The sequence below is a fragment of the Tinamus guttatus genome, unplaced genomic scaffold (assembly GCF_059628265.1).
Source record: "Tinamus guttatus ecotype Peru unplaced genomic scaffold, ASM5962826v1 Tinamus_guttatus_pri_ptg000509l, whole genome shotgun sequence".
Lineage (NCBI taxonomy): Eukaryota > Metazoa > Chordata > Aves > Tinamiformes > Tinamidae > Tinamus > Tinamus guttatus.
In genome coordinates this window covers 280,325-304,609 of record NW_028289043.1, presented here as the reverse complement: position 1 = coordinate 304,609, position 24,285 = coordinate 280,325, and the positions used below count along the sequence as shown (strand labels likewise).

At 45.6% G+C, this 24,285-nt stretch overlaps 1 protein-coding gene across 1 annotated transcript in view; it reads right to left on the bottom strand.

Annotated features, from left to right (window-relative positions):
* FAM171A1 (family with sequence similarity 171 member A1) overlaps positions 1–22,609 on the bottom strand; it is a 77,663-nt gene extending 55,054 nt beyond the window's left edge. Inside the window, exon 1 of the mRNA XM_088533541.1 lies at positions 22,104–22,609. Coding sequence (XP_088389667.1) covers positions 22,104–22,197 — 94 coding nt within the window. The 5' untranslated portion in view covers positions 22,198–22,609. The remainder of the gene's footprint in view (positions 1–22,103) is intronic.
* Between the last annotated feature and the right edge of the window lie 1,676 nt (positions 22,610–24,285).

The following is a 24,285-nucleotide window of genomic DNA, read 5'->3' as shown; positions in this document are numbered from 1 at the left end:
GAGAGAAAAGGCAAGGGAAATAGCAATTTCTTACTATTCTATTTTCATATAATAAATTATGCCCTTTATCAAGGTTTAATTCATTGTTCAAGGGTATAATTCCGCAACCTATCCAAAGAAGAAACAAAAACAATGCCAAAGTATTCTCATAAGGACCACAAATGAGAACAAACTTAGCAATTCCACAGCTAACGGTATCTTGACAGATGGAGCTCCATCTGCCAAGCACTCACATTAGATAAAGGAATTCTAAAGAACTGATGGAAAGGAGGGCTTCAGCAGGTCCAAGGAGAGACCTTCCTCCAAGGTGGCTTCCTAAGGTGCAGTTCCTTATGTTTCCTACGGGAGAACTTGGGACACCTGTATTCCCTCCTCTGCAGTTATCTAAACTAAGTTCAACTAAGCTGCTTTGGAAGAAGAGTTCATAACGCAGAGCAGGGGCAGTGGGTGGCAGTGGGGCTGGTGGTGGAGCAGGAAAGGGGCAGCAAAGACACACTGGAGCCACTGGATTGGGGTCATCAGCAGTGGAGTTGGACCCAGACTTTCTTTCCTTTCCCTGCGCCCCCCCGCCCCCAATTTAGGACTACATTTTGGAAGATGAGAATTGCTGCTCACAACGTACATACTTAAAGATGTTTTGTGGTTAACAAGAACTAGCTTTTATATATTTATATTTATGCATGTGTGTATTTATCTAAAAGTAAGTAAAACTAATCTAGAGGTAGATAATGTGATAAAGCACAGATTTCCCTCCTTGTGCTTCTTGATAGCTGTGAGATGGCCAGTACTGATTAGCCTGATGTAAACTGGTGGAGTTACTAAAACCATCAGGAAATATTCCTCTATTTCATTATGACTAAACCCTTCCCAAGCAACAGACGGCTCGGTCTAGATTCATCTAGGTTAAATATTTACCTTTCTCACAGATAAAGACAACAGTCACGGGATGTTATGGTCTTGGGGAAACTGCTCGAGAGAAACTAACCTTTTCTATCTAAGAAAATATCAACTTGAAGGAAATTGCCATTCGCTGCGTGCACCACAGAGGTGCATGAAGCAAGACACTAGACCAGGACACAGAGCAGACAGAGAACACATTTCTTTCTGTCTTCAGCACAATCTCCCTTGGGCTCAAAACTGAACAACCAGTTTCATCAAACCAAACCTAGAAGGAAAGAATATTTTTTGGCTGCGAGATAATTAAAATATTGAATATTATTGAAAATACTTATTTGCAATAAGACTTGGCCAGAGTATTCAACTATGTTGGGCAGCACCTGAAGAACAGTATTCTATAAATCAGTGCTTTCTTGCAAAACAACAATCCTCTGCCCTCACATACACATAGAAGTGGTAGGTAATCTTAAAAATCCCCTGATTCTTACAGACACACAAGCAAATGTGACTATGTTTACTCTCCAAAAGCAACAGTACAATCTCCACCAAAAATGTGGAGAAATACAATTAAATTTTAAATGTGGCTGCAAAATAAAGGCAAAGGAGCATGCCAAGTTGCCAGAATGTCCCGTGAAATGCCAGAAGGTTACGTGAGCTATTTCTGAGGTTAGGCTTTGCTGGAGATGGAAACTAGAGACCCGGGGAGCTTCACTGTGAACTTTCCAGTACCGAGTTCCACGTGCAACCCCTCTCCCCAGGGTCCCAGGGTGCCACTGTGCACGGCCAATGGCGCAGGACGACAGGAGCTTCTTGAACCAAGCCAGATGCTTCCTCTCAGAAACAGTTTGAGCTTGAATGATAAAAGCATTATACATTTTGCATCAAAAAAGTCTTAACATCTCTAAAGTACTTAGTTATCCCAGATGCTTGTCATGAGATTAATTCGCAGCTAAATACTGCCTAAGTTGCCTCTATACTAACTACAGCTCTTTGCTCTTGTGCTAGAGTTGAGAACATTTGGGCAGTCTATTTTAAGCTCCAACTTTTGTCACTTTATCATCCAAGTCTTTGTGGCTACAGTAGACAGCTGCTGTTCAAAAAGCAGGTTTTGAAGAACAAGACCACCATGAACGCAAAGCTCCAGCTCATTAAGACAACATCTGCAGCAGTCTCACCTTTGTGTAGGTAATGCCATTTATTAATAGTCATTTAATTTTCAAAAAAAATAAACCACTGTCTTTACAAGTTTGATCTGTTTTCCATAGTGCTTTTGGTAGTCAGTGGTGGTTTTGTACTAGTGACTAACCTTCAAATAAATAAATAAATGCAACCTCACTCTGATCAGCAGAGCAATACAGTTACAGTATTGTTCTTTTTACTCCCTCATCTACATTAATGATTTTCCATGTGTACTGGGAATAAATCTATACTTGTACTCATCACAGCAAGAATTCCCTTTCAGTAAAAAGGGATAAAAATGACTTCTGTTTAAAAGCAAGAGGAATCTGTACAGAAATCGGCAGAAATACTAACACACAAGCCTTAATACACTGGAATAAAAATACAAAAGGAAGTGTAATCCTCCAGACATCAGAAGTCCTTTTTCAGCTTTGTGCATTGATACTGTCTTTTATTTAAATAGTGGAAAAACAAGGGCCATTTTTTTGACTTTTTTTTCCCTCTCATTTTAAAAAGTATCCTACTTAACAGAAACCAAAGAAAGAACATATTTTAGCTGGACCTTCCCTGTCCTGGTGTATTTTCATGTTTCTATTTTTTCTATTTATTTTTAGCAAAGATATTTTAAGTTAGTTCAATGGGATATAAAAGAATCTTTGGGGTTGTCCATTCCAGGTCTGTGCCACCACAGGAAAAGTGCAAAACTAAAAACAGTCCAACTGTTCAAATCCTGTCTTTAAGATAATTACATATCATCTGTCACTGCCCGTTAGCGTGCTGGGCCAGAACGCACCCTCAGTGGCTGCCTCGTGGCCGCTTTGCTTAGGGTTATGTTTTCCTCAAGTAGGCCTTTTCTTTCCCTGTATGTGCAAAAGCAATCACTTCCCAACCTTCATTTTGCCAAGATAAATAAGTTCCTGGCTACTTTTGTTCTCTGCTGGTTGCGATAAACTCTCCTTTGCCTTATCAACTCAGCAACTCTTTTCAAAGGTATGAACTAATCCTTCCCAAAGCGGGCCAGGAACCAGGCCAGCACGGCCTGGTGCCAGCGAAGGCGCTTTCTGCCGAGGGCATCCCGTCCGACACGCCGCGGGTCCCGCCCGCGGGTCCCTCCGAGCTGGATCTCCCGCCCGACACGCTGCGGGTCCCACCGAGCTGGATCTCCCGCCCGACACGCCGCGGGTCCCACCCGCGGGTCCCTCCGCGCTGGATCTCCCTCCCGACACGCCGCGGGTCCCGCCCGCGAGCCCCTCCGCGCTGGATCTCCCGCCCGACGCCGCGGGTCCCACCTGCGAGTCCCTCCGAGCTGGATCTCCCGCCCGACACGCCGCGGGTCCTGCCCGTGGGTCCCTCCGAGCTGGATCTCCCTCCCGACACGCCGCGGGTCCCACCCGCGAGCCCCTCCGCGCTGGATCTCCCTCCCGACACGCTGCGGGTCCCACCGAGCTGGATCTCCCTCCCGACACGCCGCGGGTCCTGCCCGCGAGTCCCTCCGAGCTGGATCTCCCGCCCGACGCCGCGGGTCCCGCCCGCGAGTCCCTCCGAGCTGGATCTCCCTCCCGACACGCCGCGGGTCCCACCCGCGGGTCCCTCCGCGCTGGATCTCCCTCCCGACACGCCGCGGGTCCCACCTGCGAGTCCCTCCGAGCTGGATCTCTGCGGCACCAACTCATGCTTGACCGACATGGCCGGTCCTTTCTCGCCCTCTCTCACTAACAACTCGTGAGCTTCCAACTGAGAAACTCTTCTTACTAAGAAGAGACTCCTAAATACAAAAATGTATACTCTTTTTAACGCGTGTTGGAGAGAATGTTGTAAAATTAAAGCTTTAGAAATGTTATTTGTAGAAGTGTGAATAAACATCTCCTTGAAAAAGTACTCAGTATCTACTCACAGGCCACAGTGTGCTAAATCACACAGGAATGTTTTGGCAATGCCAAACGTGAAGCTAAATCCTTAGGAAACATTACTAACAGCCTCACAGTTATAGGTAAAGAGAGATTTGGTGTTTATAAGTTTTAGAGGAGAAATCAGTTCTGGAATTCTATAGACAAGTGTAACTTGAAGACTTGAAGACACCAAAGACTTCCTTCCTTCATAAAGCTAAAAGGAAAGAGCTAAATGATCACGGGTAAAAATCTGAACAGACAAATTCTGCTAGTGATCCCGATAAATAAGGTGCTTTTTCATACTACTGGGTTATTGCACCATGAAAACAATTATTTCAAGATCATTAACAGAATTAATAAGTGAATGATATAGATCTAACTAGATTCATTTATGTCATTAAGAGTGTTAGGTCCGTTTTACACCTGCCACTAACAAAGTGACAGCAGAAAATAGGCACATGCCCTTCTAGTTATCAGCTTTGATAAGATCATTCCAACTCTAACACAAAAGCAGAGCAGTTTGTAAAATCAGTTAAAACCACAGAATAGCAAGAACAGTTAAGGTAAGCAGAAGAATACAAAGATCTTGGGATAAGAAAGTTTACAAAGGCTTTATGAGAACTACCTTCCTATTTGTGAAAACAGAAAGCACAGAGTTACAGCAATAAAAGCCGTAAAGAAACTGAACTGTGAGTTGCCCTGAATAGCTGCCTTAGGGTTTTACAACCAGTAACAAAGTGAAAAAAATAAAATGTGTCCTGAATAAGTGAGTCTAATGCCAAGAGACACCCCTGCCCCAGGCCTTGCAGAGGCCCGAGCAGCCTCTGCAGAAGCCCCTGCTCTGTGCAGAGCTCCTTGTGCACCAGGGACAGGGAGTTTTCAGCTCTACGTGAGCCTGGACTCCGCTCAAGCACTTGCTACGACCCAAAACCTTCCCCATGTGCTCTGAGGAAAGGCAGAGGGCCCAACGGAAGCAACCTGTGGGTGGCAAGGTCTGGCCTACAGGAAACTGTAGCAAATGGAACCGTACCAACATCAAAACAAAACACAAAACCGCTTTTTTGTTTGGAGGGATAAAGAACTAAAAGTTTGGGCAATACCGAGACGTAGCACTGAGTCCCAAAAAGCTGAAGGTCAAAAAAGAAGTCAATTATATACTCTGACATGCTGATACTGCCTATCAGATAAAAATGATTAATGTGAGCAGGCTGTATCGGAGGAAAACTAAGTTAAATGTGACATGAGGGGGGAAAAAAAGGCAGGCACTAAGGAAGCAAGTTCATATGTAGTTCAAAAGCTAGCTAACAAGAAACATTATAGAAACAAGAAGTTTAATAATTCTGTTATCTGCACTCATCACACGCTTATGTTTAGATGTTTATTCAAGGCCTGAAGCGCCTGTTTCCTCTTTTCTGGGAAAGGAGAAAGACTGCCATGGCCCTGTGCCTGCACCAGCACCACACAGGAACCCACGGAAGGGAGAGCGGTGCCGCACGGCCCGGAGACACGGGGCGCTTGGGCGGCCACGGGACTGGGCGCTGGCGCCACGGCCTCTAGCCCTGGGCACCGAGCACAGGTGTAACCACCAGCCCCGAGTGACGCTCTCCTACTCAAGGTACCTGCTGCCATTGCTCTTCTGAGTATTATCACCCTGCACGTAAAGCTTGTGAGGCTCTACCTGAGCACACCCGATCCGTGCAACACCAGCCCCATGCTGACTCAGTGCAGTCCCACTGACAGATTCCTGGTGAAAAATCACTCACTACGGAATCATCCTAAGCTGATTCTTCCAAGCATGGGAGAATATTATAAAACTGCTTAAAACATTCACTCTTTCTTTGCATGAAGGTGTTTATACAACTGTTTGTCTCCACGATTCAACCAGTGGGTTCATGCTGTTGGGTCACTCAAGCTTTGAAAATTACTTTTGTTTGCAGATAAGTGTATTGAAGCGCTTGCCCTCACCTGCACAATGTCACAAATAAAAACTGAAATGCTCTGGAAATCTGACACACAAAAGGTGTGATCAAGCAGAACTCGGTTTCAAGATAAGGTCAATCAGATTTGGAAGAAAAAAAAAAAAAAAAAAAAAAAAAAAAAAGGTACGGTGCCCGCAATATGGATGACAGCCTGGCCTGGTGCAGTCAGTCCCTTGCTCCTACAGTTCAGTCATGATCCACATTTGCAACTACAGGTACAGAACCCGAACCACGTTTACGTTAAGAAAAGAACGCAACACACTGCTGTGCTGCATTACCTGTCACTGCGCTACGGGGAGTAGCGGTGACACGCTGACCACCACCTCCCGTGTGTGCTGTGCTGCATTACCTGTCACTGCACTACAGAGAGTAGCGGTGACACGCTGACCACCACCTCCCGTGTGTGCTGTGCTCCATTACCTGTCACTGCGCTACAGGGAGTAGCGGTGACACGCTGACCACCACCTCCTGTGTGTGCTGTGCTGCATTACCTGTCACTGCGCTACGGGGAGTAGCGGTGACACGCTGACCACCACCTCCCGTGTGCGCCGTGCTGCATTACCTGTCACTGCACTATAGGGAGTAGCGGTGACACGCTGACCACCACCTCCCGTGTGCGCCGTGCTGCATTACCTGTCACTGTGCTACGGGGAGTAGCGGTGACACGCTGACCACCACCTCCCGTGTGCGCCGTGCTGCATTACCTGTCACTGCGCTACGGGGAGTAGCGGTGACACGCTGACCACCACCTCCCGTGTGCGCTGTGCTGCATTACCTGTCACTGCACTATAGGGAGTAGCGGTGACACGCTGACCACCACCTCCCGTGTGCGCCGTGCTGCATTACCTGTCACTGCGCTACAGGGAGTAGCGGTGACACGCTGACCACCACCTCCGATTGCTGCCGTGACATTCCCAGCTCTCGTTGCAGGAGAAGCACAAACTGACACAAAAAAGGGTTTTGTCCTGTTCCCACTTCTGTTTCACATATAAGTGTCCTCTGCAACCCCACTGACCAAGCTACCTGTTCTGAGAATAATGTGCAACCATTTTACATGCCAGAATGGAGAAGGAAGAGAGTGTCCCTTTACACATAGCTAGCAAATATTTGCTTTCCATATTCTGCAGTTAACAGCCATGATGGTTCCAGGTCCGAGCCAAAAGAGGAAAGGTAGCCTGTGCTAGTAAACCAAAAAAGAGAAAAAAACCCACAGTAATCCAAAAATCAAATGCAGACTATTGCTGGTGCCTGCAATAGCTTTCAGAAAGCCAAATAAACACAGATTACCAGCAAGGAAATCTGAAGTTTATGTAATACACAAAATCTTGAGACTATTACTGAATGTTACAAAGTGCTCCAAAAACTACAAATGGCCCCCAAGGAAATAATTCTAAAATAATAATAATAAAAATTAACCAGAAATCACAAATTGCATTTGTTCTGGCATATGACCTGTATATTTCTTGGAATTAAATATCTGTCTTTTTATTAAAAACATCCTTGCATGTACATGCTGGGTTTAAAACATGAACAGAAGACATCTGCTAGATTAACACCCTTGCTATCATGTTTTAACTCTTTAGAGAGCCACACAATAAAAGTCAGCATCTGATTCTCATTAGTTCATGAGGCAGTCCTAAATTTTTGATAAAAATATTAACTTTATTCTTCACTCATAATACAAAAGAAAACAGAAGGTGCAGAGTTAGAGCTGTTTGGCAGCTGTTGCTTTAGGCTCTTTGGGGTTTTGCAGTTTGCAGTGCACTTGAGGTCCTACCCCCTGGAACTTCTGGCTAAAGCACCCAAGCAGAGCAATGACTACAGCAGTCAGCAGTAAGACACAGCAGGGAATGTCCTTCTCTGAATCTTTCAGTAGTAATAAACTATGGTATGGCCAGGAGCTGACTGTGACCAAAACAGAGAAATCACAGTTAAAAGAGTAGGAAGAATTGGACAAGACCTACATGAGTAAGGTTGAACAGAGCAGCAAGATTTCCTAGAGGGAAAAAAATACACGGGACGAGGGAGAAGGACAGAGCCCAAAAGACACCCCCAAGCGCAAGGGACAGGCAGAGCAGAAAACGAGGAGTGTGCCTGTGGAAGAGGAGCAGCCAGAGAGCCCAGCACAGGACACACCAGTTTCTTGTTAAGGTGCTCAGGAAGCAAAGAACAAGCGAGGGCCCCGAAACGCAGCCGCGATGGCCGCAGAGCGCAGAGACGGCGCCTCAGCAGCAGGGCAGCACGACCGGCGCCGATGGGCAAGCGCCACACGAGAGAGGCCGCTGTAAACGTGTCGAGAACAGGAGCGTGGCAGCAATCAGAGGTTGCTTTTGAAGAAAGCAGCACAGCAGAATCTTCCACAAAACCTTTTTCTATATGTATTTTTATATATAAAGAAATTATATAGAGACATATTATATATGCTATATTTATGTATATAAAACTGGATAGAAGCTGTTTATAATTACCCAAAGGAATGCCACTTTTCCCTTAAGATCCTCTTTACTGCATCTAGGAAGAAAAGCTGTTTCATCACTACCCCACTGTACATCACTACATAAAGCTGAACACCCTGCATCAACTCCCTTCATCAGTCACTTCCAAGCCCCTGAAGGCCTGAGAGCCCCAGTTCCCACAGAGAAGTAAATATTCAACAGCAGCTATAGTGCCCTAACTGTACATTCAATGTACTAGCTCCAAAAGCATCCACGTAGGTCAGCTCCAAGCTGTCTGCAAGAACGAATGAGCAGTAACTGTCAGCCGGCTCCTGCTCCAGCTCTTTCTCTAGAGCCCTCCTAAGCACTGTGTCCCTTTGGCAAATACGGATGGGCACTTTCTCCTCTTTCTGGTTTACAAGAACCCTAAGCCTGTAAGATGCATATAGGTGGCTGTCACCCATCATCATCTTTTTTGTTTACCTCTTCCAACTTCTCGCATTTTCCATATGACCTTTCTTTCCCCCTCCATTTTTACCTTACTTGCTTTTCAACAGTGCACAGCCCACAGCATTACACAAACTAACAAAGTAGAGCTTCTATTTAGCTCCACAGGCACTGGAAAAAAGCAAAATTGCAAGATTCTTTGCTGAAGAAAGCTAAGGGATTTTGCTACTAATTCAGAAAACAGAATGATCTGACAGTATACCGCTCAGCGAAACGCTGGTCATAAACTGCAGCCTCGATGCACTGCTGTTATACACAGATATATTATTACCAAGCGAGAAGTTAAAGCGCCGGTGAGCGGTGCAAGCCCTGCATCTGCCCAGAGCAAGTATCGAAACCAGAACAATGAGACACTTGTTCCAAACTCCCACAGCAAGGCAGAAACCACCACAGCAACCACTGTTTTTCTGAACGGAAAGCAACGCAAGGAGTTTTTAAAATATCCCTCACTGAGTTCATAGAGCACCATAAGGATTATTCCTCTCATCGTTGCATAGATCCACATAATCTGGACACAGAGACACTTGAAGAAAAAAATAACGAGGTTGTAAGACACGTGAGGAAACAGAAGCACAGCCTGCTCACCATAGGATGTTCAGCACCTCCCCACAGCCCATGCCTACGAGGTTGCTGTTCAGAAGTCGCACCAGCCTGTCAGAGAGCCAACACACACAGCTCCTAGGCCTGGCTGCAATATGTCAAAAAGCACAAAGGACTGGCTAAAACCACAACAGTTAGTAGCCATAAACTACTTTCGTGGCTTTCAAGCTATCCAAACTTTCCTTAAATAATCCTTAATCTCCATACTTCTGGGAGAAGAACGAAAAGCATGAGCAAGTGTTTCAGAAGCTGAAATGCCTCTGCAATTAAAGCAGTGAGCATACAAGCTGAAAACTATCAAGCCATGGACAACTTACTAAGTTGGTACCTAAGTAAAATAAAATTCTATGAAATATGAAGTTACATGCAATTTGAATTGCTGCCTGGAGGTGAGTGGATCTGACAAACCATAAAACGCCTCCAGATTTCACCTCCAGGAGGGAGATCCTCCAGAAAGTCGACCCGGGAACGACAGACTAAGTCTTAGCACGTATCCCATACAAACAGACACCTTCGTCCTTCAGCCCCACCGTGCTCCTTGCTCAAAGGGAGCCGCCGGGAGATGCCAAGGAGGATGCGTGGTTGTCTCCCCCGAAGGTCAAGGTGGACGTGACCGTGTGATGCAGTTACGGCCGCTCCAGCAAGGCCACAGCCCCTGCACGTGGGAACACACTGTCCAGGTGACACTGGCGGCTCAAGGTTCAGCTGTGCCGGAAACATTTACAAGGGAGGAGTCAGGGCTTTTACAAAGGGATCAATGTAGAAGGCACATCCCCTTACTTAAATATGCATAATAGGCTTTGATAGCTTATGTTTCTGATAAAGCAAATCAATCAGGTAAAAAAAAAAATACACTTAAAGCCCACCATGAGTTAGAAACTAAAGACTTACTGTCACTGTCACAGAGCAGAACTTATTGGCAAAGACAAGACAATACAAAATAGGTCACTTTTTGTTACTGTTAATTGCATTTTTACCTTTAAAAGCAGTTTTTTACAGTATCGAAGGTACTAAGCCTGAATTTTGTCGAGCAACTTGAATTGAGTGAAATAAACATACATCACTTAGAAAAAAATCTATATAAAAGATTTAAAAGTCTATTATTAAAATCCACTGTTCCTGAGAAAGGTGGAAATTTGTAAGAACTCCCCCTCATAACAGTATGCAAATACAGTGAAAGCCACAGAAATAAGAGACGAGAAGACAGTGATGCTTAATTAGAGGCCCCAACAGATTGTTTAAAAAACTTGAACAAGGAAGTGCACATACTTGTACACTCAATTAATTCACATGCCTTGTATCTGCTACAAGGCATGATTTATTTCAAAGCCACTGCCACGAATGAGGAAGAAAAACCACATCTGTATATGTTCCCAAGCCAAAGCTGCTTTGAACGAAGCCAATTAGCAGAAAAGTACAGAGAAGGCAACTCCTGGTGTTATTAAAATAGCCACAGCAATGCAAGGCCAAAACCCACGCCACGTACCCTGGATATCACATTAATCCGTAGAACAAGGACCAGTCACAAAGACACCCACGAAGTTGTTCGAAGCACAGTATACCATATATGAGCACACCCCTGAAAATGGTGGAAAACACATCACATTTTTAGTACTGCGAGGTAAAGTTTGATTCATACCATATGGCTCTGCGAGATGGGGCCGCGCGCTCGCCTGCGTGTGCGCAAACACCGAGGGCTCCAGCGGGCAACCCGCGACCGCGGCCACGAGCAGCAGCAGTGGGAGGCACGAAGCCTTTGGCGAACGTGGAATTCTGACTCCTTCGGGTGCACTCAGGAAAGCTAGTGACAATGCATCGCTAATCTGTTTTTAACACAAGCTGAGTTAAATTAAAGCAAGATAATACTTCTTCTCTATTCTGCAAGGTTTTAAAAACCTAAAATGCAGTAATAATGTGATTAATTCAGGACAAGGAAATGAATCTTGTCTTTTCCTCCCATCTGTTTAGCATGGTATAACACATACAATATTTTATTTCTCCCTTGGGCAAAGAGGCCCAGTAAACGCAATATGTGACTACCTCAAAGTCATATGTGAAGCCACCAGTCTGGCTTAACAACAAAGCCTAAACCCAGCATTATACTAGGAGCACAATAACATTGTTTGCAAGTTCAATTAGTTACAAGCAGACTTCTCCAAAATCTGCCTTTACCTGTACTGTGCCTCACATCCTGCTGCATTAAAAAAATTGCTTCTTATGGTCTTTTCTGCATTGTAATGACAGACAAATGCGTGCTTCTAACAGCAGCTTGCATATAATTGTTTGAAGTAGCTTAATCTTCCTGCTGCTTAAAAATGGAAAATGAGATTCTGGTGTTACCAGCAATATCAAGTTTGAAAGTATGTTTGAAATACAGATTTGTCTACATCACTACTCTTGAAAATACAGGTTCTCTTCTAACTGATTAAGATAAGTTAAAAATTACACCCAACTCAAAAGGGAGAGGATGATGAAGGAAAGACGGAGAGGAAAAGGAGGAAGCTTCTTAGTACTGAGTTCTTTGGAACTCATCCAAATTTCATTTCCTCCATAAAAAAATTTACATATCAGCCTACCATCTTTATGCTGACTAATTTCTCTTATGCTCATTGTATCATACATATATTCTGAAACCAAGCTTGTCATCCACTTTGGGGACAAAGTGACTGTCTATTTACACAAAAAACGACCTCAAGTTCTTTGAACATCAGCATTAACAGAAAACAGTCATTAAGGTGGCAGTTGGCTGCTGGAACAACCTTCTACCCTGCAAATTCAGGCTTCAGTCCCACCTCTGGCCTCGGCCCCTCCACAGGCCAGGCAAAGAAAAGCAGCTTGCAAAGGGCATAGCAAGAAAGCGATTACTAAATCTGAAAACCATTTCAAGAGGGTCCTGAAGTAGTCATGACCAGGGATCAGTAAATTTCATTAAAAGACTCCTAATGGTTAAAGATGGCAGGGATTAAAACCCCAGACCCTGGTCCAGGTTTATTCCCAGCTGCAACCTAGACAGTGACCTAGACAGGGATCTTGGTCCTCCACACATTCCCGATGTGCCCGAGATGTTCATGTGCCACATGCAAGTACGGAAGTTTTTGTTTGTTCGTTTGAGCACAGAAGACATGGCCAACTTCTATTATACATTCAAGATGCTATAAGCACAACTTATTGATGCAACTCAGGCAACTCTGCAAGAGAAAGTATGATTCCCTTTAGCAAATGCAATGCATCTCCTTCTTAACTCTGGAGTGTTAAAAGCTCTGCTGAATTTTAACTAGACTTTGAGTAACAAAGGCTGCAATTTAACATCTCCAAAAGGCACACCAGAAGGTAAGCAATGATCAGCCCTGCAAAATGATACTGCCATAAAATATTTACTTAGAGCGAGCCCCCAGGTCTGCAAGGGCTCTTTCACCAGGGACTTTTCAGAGTCCCTAGCTCAGCACAGCAATAGGCAGAATGCCACGAGGTAACATGGGGTGGAAAGGCATGGAAACTGTACCAGGGTCAAGGAGCACCGCTCTGCATTCCCTTCTCACCCCAATGCAATACAGGCCTTTTAGGAAAAGCTACAGTCACCACAACTTTGCAAGCGCAGGCATCCCGATTAAATAATACGTGGATTGAAGAAACGCCTGGGAGAGCCTGGCATGGTTCTAGCTCTATGAACGTGAGCGTTAATATTTTCCACCACGCTGTAAGACTAGGGGAAATGGAAGATGATACTTGATCATTCTGGCTAGGTAATTGAGCCATGATTCCTAGCACCTGACTGCATCAGGATTACTTTTTTTTTTTGCCAGGAATCGGATTCCCACAGTGAGCAGATTCTCTACAGCTCCCGTACAGCCTCCAGGGCCATTATTGTTTGTAAGAGCTTGCTCTAGAGTACGCACATATACAGTTTTTTTTGCTTTTGTCACAGAATTTTTGAAAATCTGGACGATTCACTTAAAATCATGCATTAATTTCCACGTAAGAATAACTATTACCTTTCTACAGACAGTGCTACAGAAATGGCTCTTCTTGTTATCCAACCCTCTGCTCCTCCAAAGCCCAAGAAACTTTTCTGTGCAGAAAAGTGAGTGACGTGACACCACCTCGGTCCCCTTTCCAAGGGACTCAGGCCTCTCTCTGAAATGACAGTAAACCATGCTGATACCAAATAAAAACAAGACAAAAGCAGAGCATTAACATGAGACTAACTAGCTACACATAGGTAAAGTATAATTAAAGCAAGATCTCCAGCAAGATTGTGCACATAGCTAAGGAGTGCCAAGCAGCTCTCAGTGAAGCAGCGCTTCATGGAGCAGCTGGCTGCTCATATCTGATTTAAAGAAGGAAGTCCTTATCTAATCAAATGTCTGAAAAAGCTAATAGTTTTCAGCATGAGTTTTAGTACATCATATTCTCTTCCTTCAACAACTGATTTTAAAGCACTTTTAATAGTTTCGTATTCCAAAGCCTGTTGCACTTATAACTCGATAGCTTGCAGCAATATGCAAACTTGAAATTCATCCCATTAGAAGCTCTTGCTGCTAATGGCTTCAGGCTTCTTAAAGCAAGTGTATTTTTAATTTCTCCTCTCATGTAGATTGCTAACAACAACATTTACATCAAGTAAGCACGATGCTGTAGCTTCCTCTAGAAAGTATTAACTAACAGTAGCCTATGAAAAGAAGAAGCTATCCTGTCTTACAAAGCACTGGGTGAGAAGAAAGGAAATTTTAATTTTTGAGGAAAATGAGCTTCTTTCATATTAAAGTTTTAATAGTTGGAAAAAAGTAACACTTGCCCCTCCCACTCTGCAAAACAATGAAAACACAGCTCTCATTTAAACCATCTGTGTTGCTGGCTCCTGTAAATCATACATCATGAATCCAGAGCCTGCCTCACACTTAAGCTATTTGCCAGGACCTCGACTGCAGCCTCGCAGCTGGGAGAAGCCAAGCTGCAAGAATACTCAGGGTACTAACAGCCAAACACTTTGCTGTGCCTCACAGTGTCTGTCGACATTATTACCGCAAGTAGCTTTCTAAACTCCTGCAATGTTTGCCCAGGTCAGCATGCTACTCAGCAGGTTTCCAAGCTCGCCAGGAGCACGCCGAGAGCGAGGCCGGGGGAGCGCGAGGCCGGGGGAGCGCGAGGCCGGGGGAGCGCGAGGCCGGGGGAGCGCGAGGCCGGGGGAGCGCGAGGCGCTCGCGCCGGGAGCCCGCGCGGCCCATCCTGCCCGCAGCACCGGGACGAGCTCACGCTCCCGAGCAGGACGCACGTCCCGGCCAGAGCTCCTGCTGCAGGAGGAAAGGGCCAAAGGAAGGAGGCGGAAACAAGAAATAAAAACTTCCTATCTTTCAGCAGACTCTCTTATCTAGCAGACATCAAGGCAGAAGCGCAATATTTAAGGAAAAGGCAGGGAAAAGACAGCCAAGGCACTAACCCTTAGGTGACCCTATGGCTGGTAGAAAACCTGCTAAGGGCTACATGTTGCACGCGTAGCATAAACTGTGGACAAAGCTGCCTTTAAATGAACAAGCAGGGTGTGAACCGGAGCAGTTTTCTTGTCCAATATAAGCAAATTGGTGTTTAAGAGAATCTTTATAGTTTTCCTTTGAGCAATGGGGCATAACCCCTTTTCAGACAACAGCCCATGTGCTGGATGATCTGCCCCAAGCCTCACGGTGTAGCTCTACAGTCGCTGGGATCCTGCATCCGTGGGCAGCGCTGCCCTAAAGGGGGGCCCCCGCTTCCCTTCATCGCACAATTCCCGCTGAGGGCAGGCGGGAGCCGAGGGCAGAGCTGGTGCACACCGCAGTTTTCCGTGGGATCACCTCCTTGATCTGATTTACCACCCAGCAACACAAATATCTGCAACTGGAAACGGACAGAGGTGAGAGCAACAGGGCAGCTTAACCCAGAATAAATCAAGTCTTGGGAATACAGCGTTAATTAAAAATGTTTGAGAGCCACACAGACAAGCCCCAACAACTCTGCACACTTCCCTTCCTCCTTTCTGCACTTTTCTTGCTTATTTACTCTTAGGAGGGAAATACTCAGACTCATAACCATAACAGTACAAAGACAAATGGTTTAGACATGTAAACATTACCATAGACAATAACTCCTGTTTGAGTCCTGAGAAAGGCATCAGCAAGCCAGGTAGCCCAGTGTGTGCTTGCCTTTGGTCTGAGCTACGCAGTGCTCCTATTCAGGAGTGCTCCGGCAGTGCCAGAGATCAAGGGGCCCACGGAGCTCTCGGCGGCGATGTCCGAGGTCTGCCCGCTGTGGGAGGGCACGAGGGCGAGGGAAAGCGCTGGACAGAGCTGAGGGGACATTTAGCTCCTTCCAACAACAGCCCAAACACAACGTTTACCTTCATTTGCTGTTGCTGTCTTATGAAGAAACGCTCACATCATATGAGAAACAGCTGCTGTGTTCCTATATGCCCTTGCTTATAAATGATGAAGGAAGACACTGTCTGTTCACTAATGAGAAAAAAAAACGGTGAAATGAACCAAGGAGGAGCTGCCACCACGGCTGCAAGAAGGTCTGCGGGAAGGCCTCCTATTTTTACCCAAGCAGGAATACCTTACAGCTCTTGCTTCCCTCAACATTTGCTTACTGTCAAGGTAAGCAGCCTTGTATCATTAAACACCGCTATTATATTATTCACATCTACCACATGGTACAGTGGTTCTCAACACTTTTTCTGCCTGGACTTCCTTGAGAAAGCTGGAAATCCACCTTCCTGGATGCCTCCATGCCCGAGGGCGGCTGCCGCCTCCTCCCTCCCTGCTCCCGCCTGTGCAGAGGCTGATTCCACCCAAAATGTACTTAACATTGACACGGTTTAAATATATCCAACCCCCACAGAGTTAAAAAGGGAACCAAAATTACAGACAATACCATAAGAAATATTTCTTCAGATCATCTCAAAATGAGATGCTCTTCAAAAAAGTGAAATGGTTGCATCTGAAACGGAGCATTTCACATTATTCGAACCAGAACAGTGGCATGTTACATGGACTGAAAAAAGTGTAGCTTTATTTTGAAATATATTTGAATGGTATTTTTAATGGCTCAAACATGTCATTATGTCAAACGTAATTCTGTCTTTATATTTTAAAGTGGAAAATTCAATGCCTTTAACAAAAGCAAGAAATATTACAGTATATTCATATTCCTATGGCTCTGTATTAAGAAATGTATACATTTTTCCAGTTTCCAATAAAACTAATGTTCCTAAAAAGCATTTATATAATCCATATTACCCATTCATATACAGCCAGATATTACATAACCAAAACCCTAATGTAAGCCAGCTTACAGGAGATTGTATCTGGATTTTTTGAAGAAAAAAAGCACTCAATTTTCTTTGGCCTTTCCTAAAACAAAATGTTTTAGTGTGTATGACAGGTTCTTACAAAGTGTAGCTACATTTTTTTTTTACTTGACAGAATAGACTCAGAATTTCAGTAAATCAAAAGAAGAAAAGGGAAACTCATTTTCAGTGACAGGAAGCTCATGGTACTCATTTGTTTTCAAATATTTTACTATTACTAAGGTCATTTGTTCTGGTAAACACAACCCACTTTACATGGGTCTCCCATCTCCCTTATTTGTGCTCCCTGAGAGATGTATAGTAAGATTACTGTAGGAAGACAGGATTATAACAATATACAAAAGCTGGTTTTCTTTGTATCTAAAGGCAGAACTGATTAATACTGAAGCAAATGGAAATTAATCTTACAAAAATTGCAGCTCGCATAAGATAATTGCCATTAGAACCAGCCACTAAATAAATACTGAAAATACAAGCTTTGAATGCAAGCTGCAGGTATTTTTAAGAGACTATTTAATTTGCCTTTGGTTGATCCACAGGAAGAACCACCATCTTCCTAAATTACGGACGCAGGGTATAACACAACTATTGATCAAGGGCCCGTATTTAGGAGAGTGAATTCCCTCCAGTTCTCCTGTGGGATCCAAGAGCCGCTAATGGCTGCTGCTAAAACGAAGCACAGGGTTTGCTCTGTGATCAAATTTACTTCTGCCTTTAAGAAATCTCTAATGGTTCTTCCCATCACACACATCACGTCCTACACGTTGCAGTCGAGCACTGGGACAGGTTGCCCAGTGAAGAACCCGTCCCTGGCAGTGTTCAAGGCACTTGGGGACACGGCTTAGCAGGGATGGTGGTGATGGATACGCTTGGACTCGATGATCGTGAAAGTCTTTTCCAACCATAATGATTCTATGATTCTGTGTCCTCTTTTGCTAGTACCTTTCAGTCAATATAATTTGTAAGAGAATGTTGCCATATACAGCTTATATTCAAGAAAATGACCAGGCTCAGGACAAGCAGTGACAGTCATTGAATGTGCGGACTATGCACCATGTTTCCTTGCTGTGCACCTTGTTCTCCCTCTCTTTTCCGCCAAAAACGGACAAGAGTAAAAACTAGTTTAAAGTTACTTTAAAGTTGGCCTACTACTAGTAGACAGAGTGACATTTCTGCTTTTTAAAGCCTTAAGACCATTGAAGACTTTATAAGCTTTCCAACAAGTCTAGAAGCAAAATCTTTTCTCCTTTCTGATAAACATCTACAAATACCCACATTTGTAGACTGACAAGCATACGGTAAAGCATCAGCATTTCCCTGGTAATAGAAACTTTGCATATATAGACAGCACTGCTTCCCTTGGCTAGAAGTTGACACAGAAAGCAGCTATCCTAAAAATTTCTAGAACGAAGGCTCTAGTCGCACTCCTCAAGAGGTGTCAATATGAGGTGAGTAAAAATAATAACAGAATGGGCCAAGGTGTGGGGGGGGATGTTTTAACCTACGTGTTAGCTAACACACGGCAATTTACACTTTCTTAAGGCACAAGTAGACAAAAACCACGGGAAATCTGAATTTGCTATCCCTTAATAAACGTGTATACACAGGCTCTTAACTGTACATGCCAGGTCACTTTGTGCAGGTATTACAAGCCAAAAGACTGAATATAAACATAAACTAGGAAAAAAAAAAAAAAAAGATGACATGCTGCAATTTTACACCCTTAGGTATCTTATTTGTGCATTACCTACTATTCATTCTTACTAAGTATCTTACTTATTCATTTGGCCATAGTCTTAACTGAGAGAAACCGTTGCTAGACAGCTGCAAGAATTAGTAGTTTAAGACAAACATGAAAAAAAGCTGTTGTGTTTATCTTGATATGATAACCCATAAAACAAACAAATGTATTGTCCTCATTAAGATTTTACGATACTATATAGTACTAAGTAAACAACCTCCTTCCCACTCAAATAAAACAACAACTTTTGTACTGCTCTAGAATAATTTAGTTTCTGTTCCGATGAGCCCATTTGTGGCCTCGGTGAAATAAATGTTTGCATTTGAAGGTCATTAGTAACTTGCAGCTGAATGAAAAGAGATGGCGCAGCAGTGCATGCTGACATCTGCATTGCAAAATTGAAGCCTCTTTCCATCACCTAAACTGTATTTATGAAGGCTAAAGTTGCACGCTTGGGATAACTACCTTTAAAAAAACCAAAGACCCTGAAGGTCACCCAACTACTATTACTATATGGCCTAGAAAAGAAGTCTTCATAAAATATCCAGGTGAAACAGTTGTGAAGTTAGTTTTCACTATGCTAAGCAATGTAAAGGCTGTCGCAGTCAGGCAGGCAAAAACAAGTAACAGTACTCGAGGATCCAGCCTCATCTGCCATGCAGGCAGAACAACACGACACCGGGGAGTCTGGCTAAGAAATGACAGCTAAACTTTTTACTCACTGTTAGGAGAGAAAAAAAAAAAAAAAAAAAAAAAAAAGAGTGTCTGATTTGATCCTGTGATTATGAAAGGATATGCTATCCTGAGCATATATATTCATAGGCAAAACTGTCCTTGATTTGCATGCCACCTAAGAAGTTTTTAAAAATGGGTAAGACAGGAAGACTAATGAAAACATGAACTAAACACTCATTGCATCAGACCAAAGTCATACTTTACTGTTGCATTACAACACAGTATTCTAGCATTTCCCTTAAAAGAGTTTTCCCCCAGTTTCTCAGAAACGATCATCTTCATCTTTCACTGTGAAACATCAAGCTTAAAAATAACAAAGAAATTTAATCCCTTCACAAATTAGGCAGGTTTTGCTTACATTCTCCCTGGGTTCATGTTGCTTCTTCATATAGTTCTTAAATTCCTTCCTCAACAAAGCTCCCACAGTTTAAAAGGCTCTGTTCATATGATCAATCTCATACAGTCTGTACCTATCAGATACATCACCAATAGAAATGCAGCTTAAGTCTTTTTCATTTCAGGATATTATGTCAGCATTCTTTCAAATCAATTCTGGAATACCTGATAAAACAACATCTAGAAACAAAACACAGAATTTAGTTCTCATTCAAAAGCACTGTCAGGTTGTACTCGAGTGAAAAGATGCATGTTTTTTTCCATTCCTAAACATACTTTTAACAGCTTCATCACCAGGGCACTCAACATCCACATTCACAAAAATTAGGAAAATTACCTGTGTGGAGGATTTACCATATTAAAACAAAACAAAACCCCACACCTCTCCCAGTCCCTTACAGTTCAGCAGGACACCTTCAGAGGCCACAATACATCTGCATAATGAATCAAATAGGGGAAGAGTGTGCCAAACTCATCCACTTTTCTAAAGAGGGTGCTAAACACGGGGATTAATTACGAGTACTTTGCATATTCATGGATTGTATAATTGCCCTGGCTGAGCAGAAGTGAAGTTGAAGCCATGTGAACATAAGACTGAGAGCAGCTAAAAAGAAATACACTAGAAGCAAAGAACCCCTCATCACCCCTTCCTTCTCCCTTGTACCAACTACATCTCCCAGGCTCAAACAGCCCAAAGTCCAGACCATATTTAACCCTGGTCTGCTAATACAGGCACTCAAAATCTTAATCAAGTCTCATTTAATCTGTCCCATCATGAGAAAGGCTCTCTACCACAGTTTCTTATAATCTACCCAATAATAAATACTGTCTGTGCACCCCAAGATGTGCATACCTCATGATTAGGAACTTGAAAGCTACAATCTTGTACCGCATGAACTTGCAAGAAAAGACTCCTGCTAAATAGTCAGTAACAGCCATCTGGGCTGAACAGAAAGCACTTTAATACCAGACTAGCTTTACATATCCATTTACCAATGTACACATCCAAAGGGTAAAGCCTGGGCTAGTACGGAAAATGGTGCTAGCTATGAGAGCTCTCAGATGTTCATACGCTGAGGATAAAATTAGACCATTCTATTTCAATCTAAATGTTCTCTACTTTCTGACTTAACTGCTATTACTTAAACCATCAACTATCAAGGTTTGATGAGGATGTAGCAGCTACAGAGACAAGTCAGTCCTTCCAGCCACAAGGAATTCAGCTTGACAGTACAGATGAGATAGGGCAGTCAGAAGGCACTAATTGTGCTGATACCTCCCATTTTAACCACATATACAAAGAGAATTTTCCACACAATTACAGAAATGACAACACAATTTGATACCATCTTGGTACCTGAAGCACCAGCTTCAAGGCAAGAACCCAACTCCGTTGTTTTTTTCTGTTGTTACCTGTTGACAGCTCCGCACGTTTAAGGGTCCCCAAGCTACAGCTCAGCACTTCCTATTCCCTAAACGCTATCGCTATCTGTAGAGACTGTCACAGAGGATAAACCGGACACGGGATTAGCGGCACAGCTGGCTTTGCTGCAACGCACCGGTACTTCCGAGCACCCAACACGAGGACACAGGCCACGGACCACAGCTCGTGACAGGCAACGGTGAAAGAAACAGCCCCTCGACACGCTGCGTGGGGCAGCGGGACCTCGCTGAGCCCCGCGGCAAGGGGGGCCCCGCACGGAGGCTGCGCTCGCCCCGCGCGCGCTGCCCGCCGCGGGCCAGCCGGGCTGCCCCGGGCTGCCCGGGGTCGCGGGCAGGTGGCAGCCGCCCGCCGAGGCCGCGGCCACCGCGAGGGCCTCGCCGAGGAGACGGCGGGGGAGCAGCCCCGCGGGGCGCCCGTGCCCCCCGCGGCGAGGCCTGCGGGCTCCGTGACAGGCCCCCGGCGCGGCGGCCCCCGGCGCCGAACAAAAGGCCCGGCCGAGGGCCGCAAACTTCCCGCGGGGGCGCCGCGCCGCCCGCCCGGGGAGCCGCTCCCCCCCACCACAGCCCCGGCCCCGCAGCCCGCCCCTCACCGCAGCTCCGGGCCCTGCGGCGGGCGCGGCGGGGGAGCGGGGCTGCCGGGCGCGCATGCGAGAGCTGCGGCCGCTCGGAGGCAGCGCAGGAGGGAAGGGGCAGCACAATGCGGCCCGCCGCGGCCCCTGCCCCTTCCCTTAACAAAAGCTGCACCCGCCGTGGGGCAGCCCTTACTGGGGAGCGGGGGCAGCCGCGGGCGCCGCCCCCTCCGCGGTGCCGGCTGCGCCGCGGCGGCAGCGGCGGCAGCGCAGGGGGGTAGCGGGGGGAACCTCGCATCGCCCCCCAACTTTGCCCCCTCCTCCGGGAGCAGGAGAGCAGCCCCCGGGGCCGCCGCACAAAGCCCGCCGCTCCCGCCGTCCTTCCCGCACCGACCTTGAGCCGCCTCGGGCGCCCCTAAGGTCTTGGTCACCGCCTTCCACACGTTGCAGCCCAGCAGGCAGAGGAGAAGCGCCGCCGACCTGCTCATTTCCACCCGCCGCCGCCAGCCGCCACCAGGGAGGGAAGCGCCGCCGGAGCCGCTGCCCGGAGGAGGAGGAGGAGGAGAAAGCGCCGCATCAGGGGCTGGCCCGCTCCGCGCCTCCCTCCATGTTGCCTTTCACTGCCCCTCCTGCTTTCTCCGCCCGCCGCATTGTGGTCCCGCTGCTGCGCCCCGGCCCCCGCGTCCCGCGGGGCTCCCGCGGCCGGGAGCGCCGGAGGGGAAGGGCCCCGCCATCCCAGCTCCCGCTGTTTTTTTTTTTTTTTTTTTTTAATTATTTTTTTTCCTCCTCCTTTTTGGCAGCCTCCCCGAAAGGGCAACGAGACTCCGCCGCCCGCTCATGTTTAACCCTTTGCGGCTCCGCGGTGCCCCGCGCGGCGCCGCCGCCACGACAGCGCCGCCTGCCGGCCGCGCCGCGCCCCGCCCGCCCGCCGCGCCCTGCCCCGCCCGGCCCGGGGCCGCGGCGAGACCCCCGGCCGCCCCGGGGCCGCGCCGGGCCAGGCCGCGCTCACCTGGCGCCGCCGCTGCAAGATGGCTTCCCCGCACGGCAGCGCTTCACCGGAGCCGGCCGCGCTCAGGGGGCTCTCGCGTGGCACAGCGGAAGCCCGCTGCTAGGTCTGCCTGTTAAAGAGCACACATTCAAAACATTAAAAACGGTAATAATCAAATCAAACAGCAGCAGCCCCCCAAATCCCCAACCTAGCGTTTTTCCGTGTGGAGACGCGCCATCCCCTGGGTCGGGGGGCCTGGCCGTGGCCTCCCGCCGCATGCGGAGGGCACAGAGGGGCACGGTGGCTGCTGGTGCTCGTCTTGGCGCGTGTTGCCTCTCAGAGTGCCACTTCCTCCAGGCCCGCGGGGCCAGGACATGCGGCCACCCCACCAGCTTCTTCCTTTCCCTGCTCCTCTTCAGCCTCCTGCTCATACCCACTGCTTTTGGAAAGCAGTGGAGTTTACTCCATCACTTCTGGGCTTAGCAGCAAGCTACAGGTGGTTGCTCTTCTGAATTGTGTGTGATTCCCGAGTCCCAGAAATGTTAACAGGAGTTCTTGATTAATATCATTCCCGTTTTTAGATGCACTCCAATTGGTTACAATATAGTTTACTCTGATTTTTGCATTAAGTTGATCAAATGCGCTCACTGAGAGTTGGTATCATGCAATATATATTTTTTTCTCCTGAGAAATGAGAGGGTTTATTTGCAAAACTGGCTACTTTTAAGAAAAGTCAATACCGAAAGGCTATTCAGGGAAGAGAAAAATGAACAAATACAAATCATTTGGTCTTATTCCTGTTTATCATGAACCAAAAATAAGAGTATTGTAAGCCCACCTCACATCTAAAATAAGTTATGATGTACCAAGCATGGTCTGAAGAGCCCCATAATTTGTAAGAAAAATTGGATCAAAATTTGGGGGCTCTTAGTTATTGTGAGGCATTCCTTCTTAAAAGGCAAGACTGGCCACATGCTAAGTAATAGCACATTAAGAGGCATCGTTTTGGAGATTCTAGTTCCTCCTCACTTGATTTAAGACCAGTGTATTACGAAGAGGAACATGCATTTTCCTGAATATAGTTCAATTATTTTCATAGAAGACAGGTATCATAATGCTTAAAACAACCGTGGATAATTGCTCCAAATAAACTTTAACTAATTTAATTATTGCTGAATAGAAATAGCTGCATTAAATAAACTCCCCCTGCAAAAAAGCAGCCTTTACATATTTTTGAATTTTTCTTAAAGAATGTATCCATTTGTACACAGTATTACTGCACTGAGTTTTGTCCAAAACTTGTATTTAAGAAAATTAAGTTCTTCATAAGGGTACTGCACTTAAAAGAACCTTCCTGGAAGTTCTTATTCACAGCTTTCTTATTTTAAAATTCTGTTTAATATTTATATGCCATAACATACCCTCTAAGCATAACATCAGAGGATGAAGAGAAAGCTGTTATTCTGTACTGTATTTCTATTAAATAATTTGACCTGTTGAAGTGAGATGCAGATATGTGAGCCTAAGTTCATACAGATTTAAAGAAAAAATACAAATTATAAAAATAATCATACACTCCCTGCTCTAG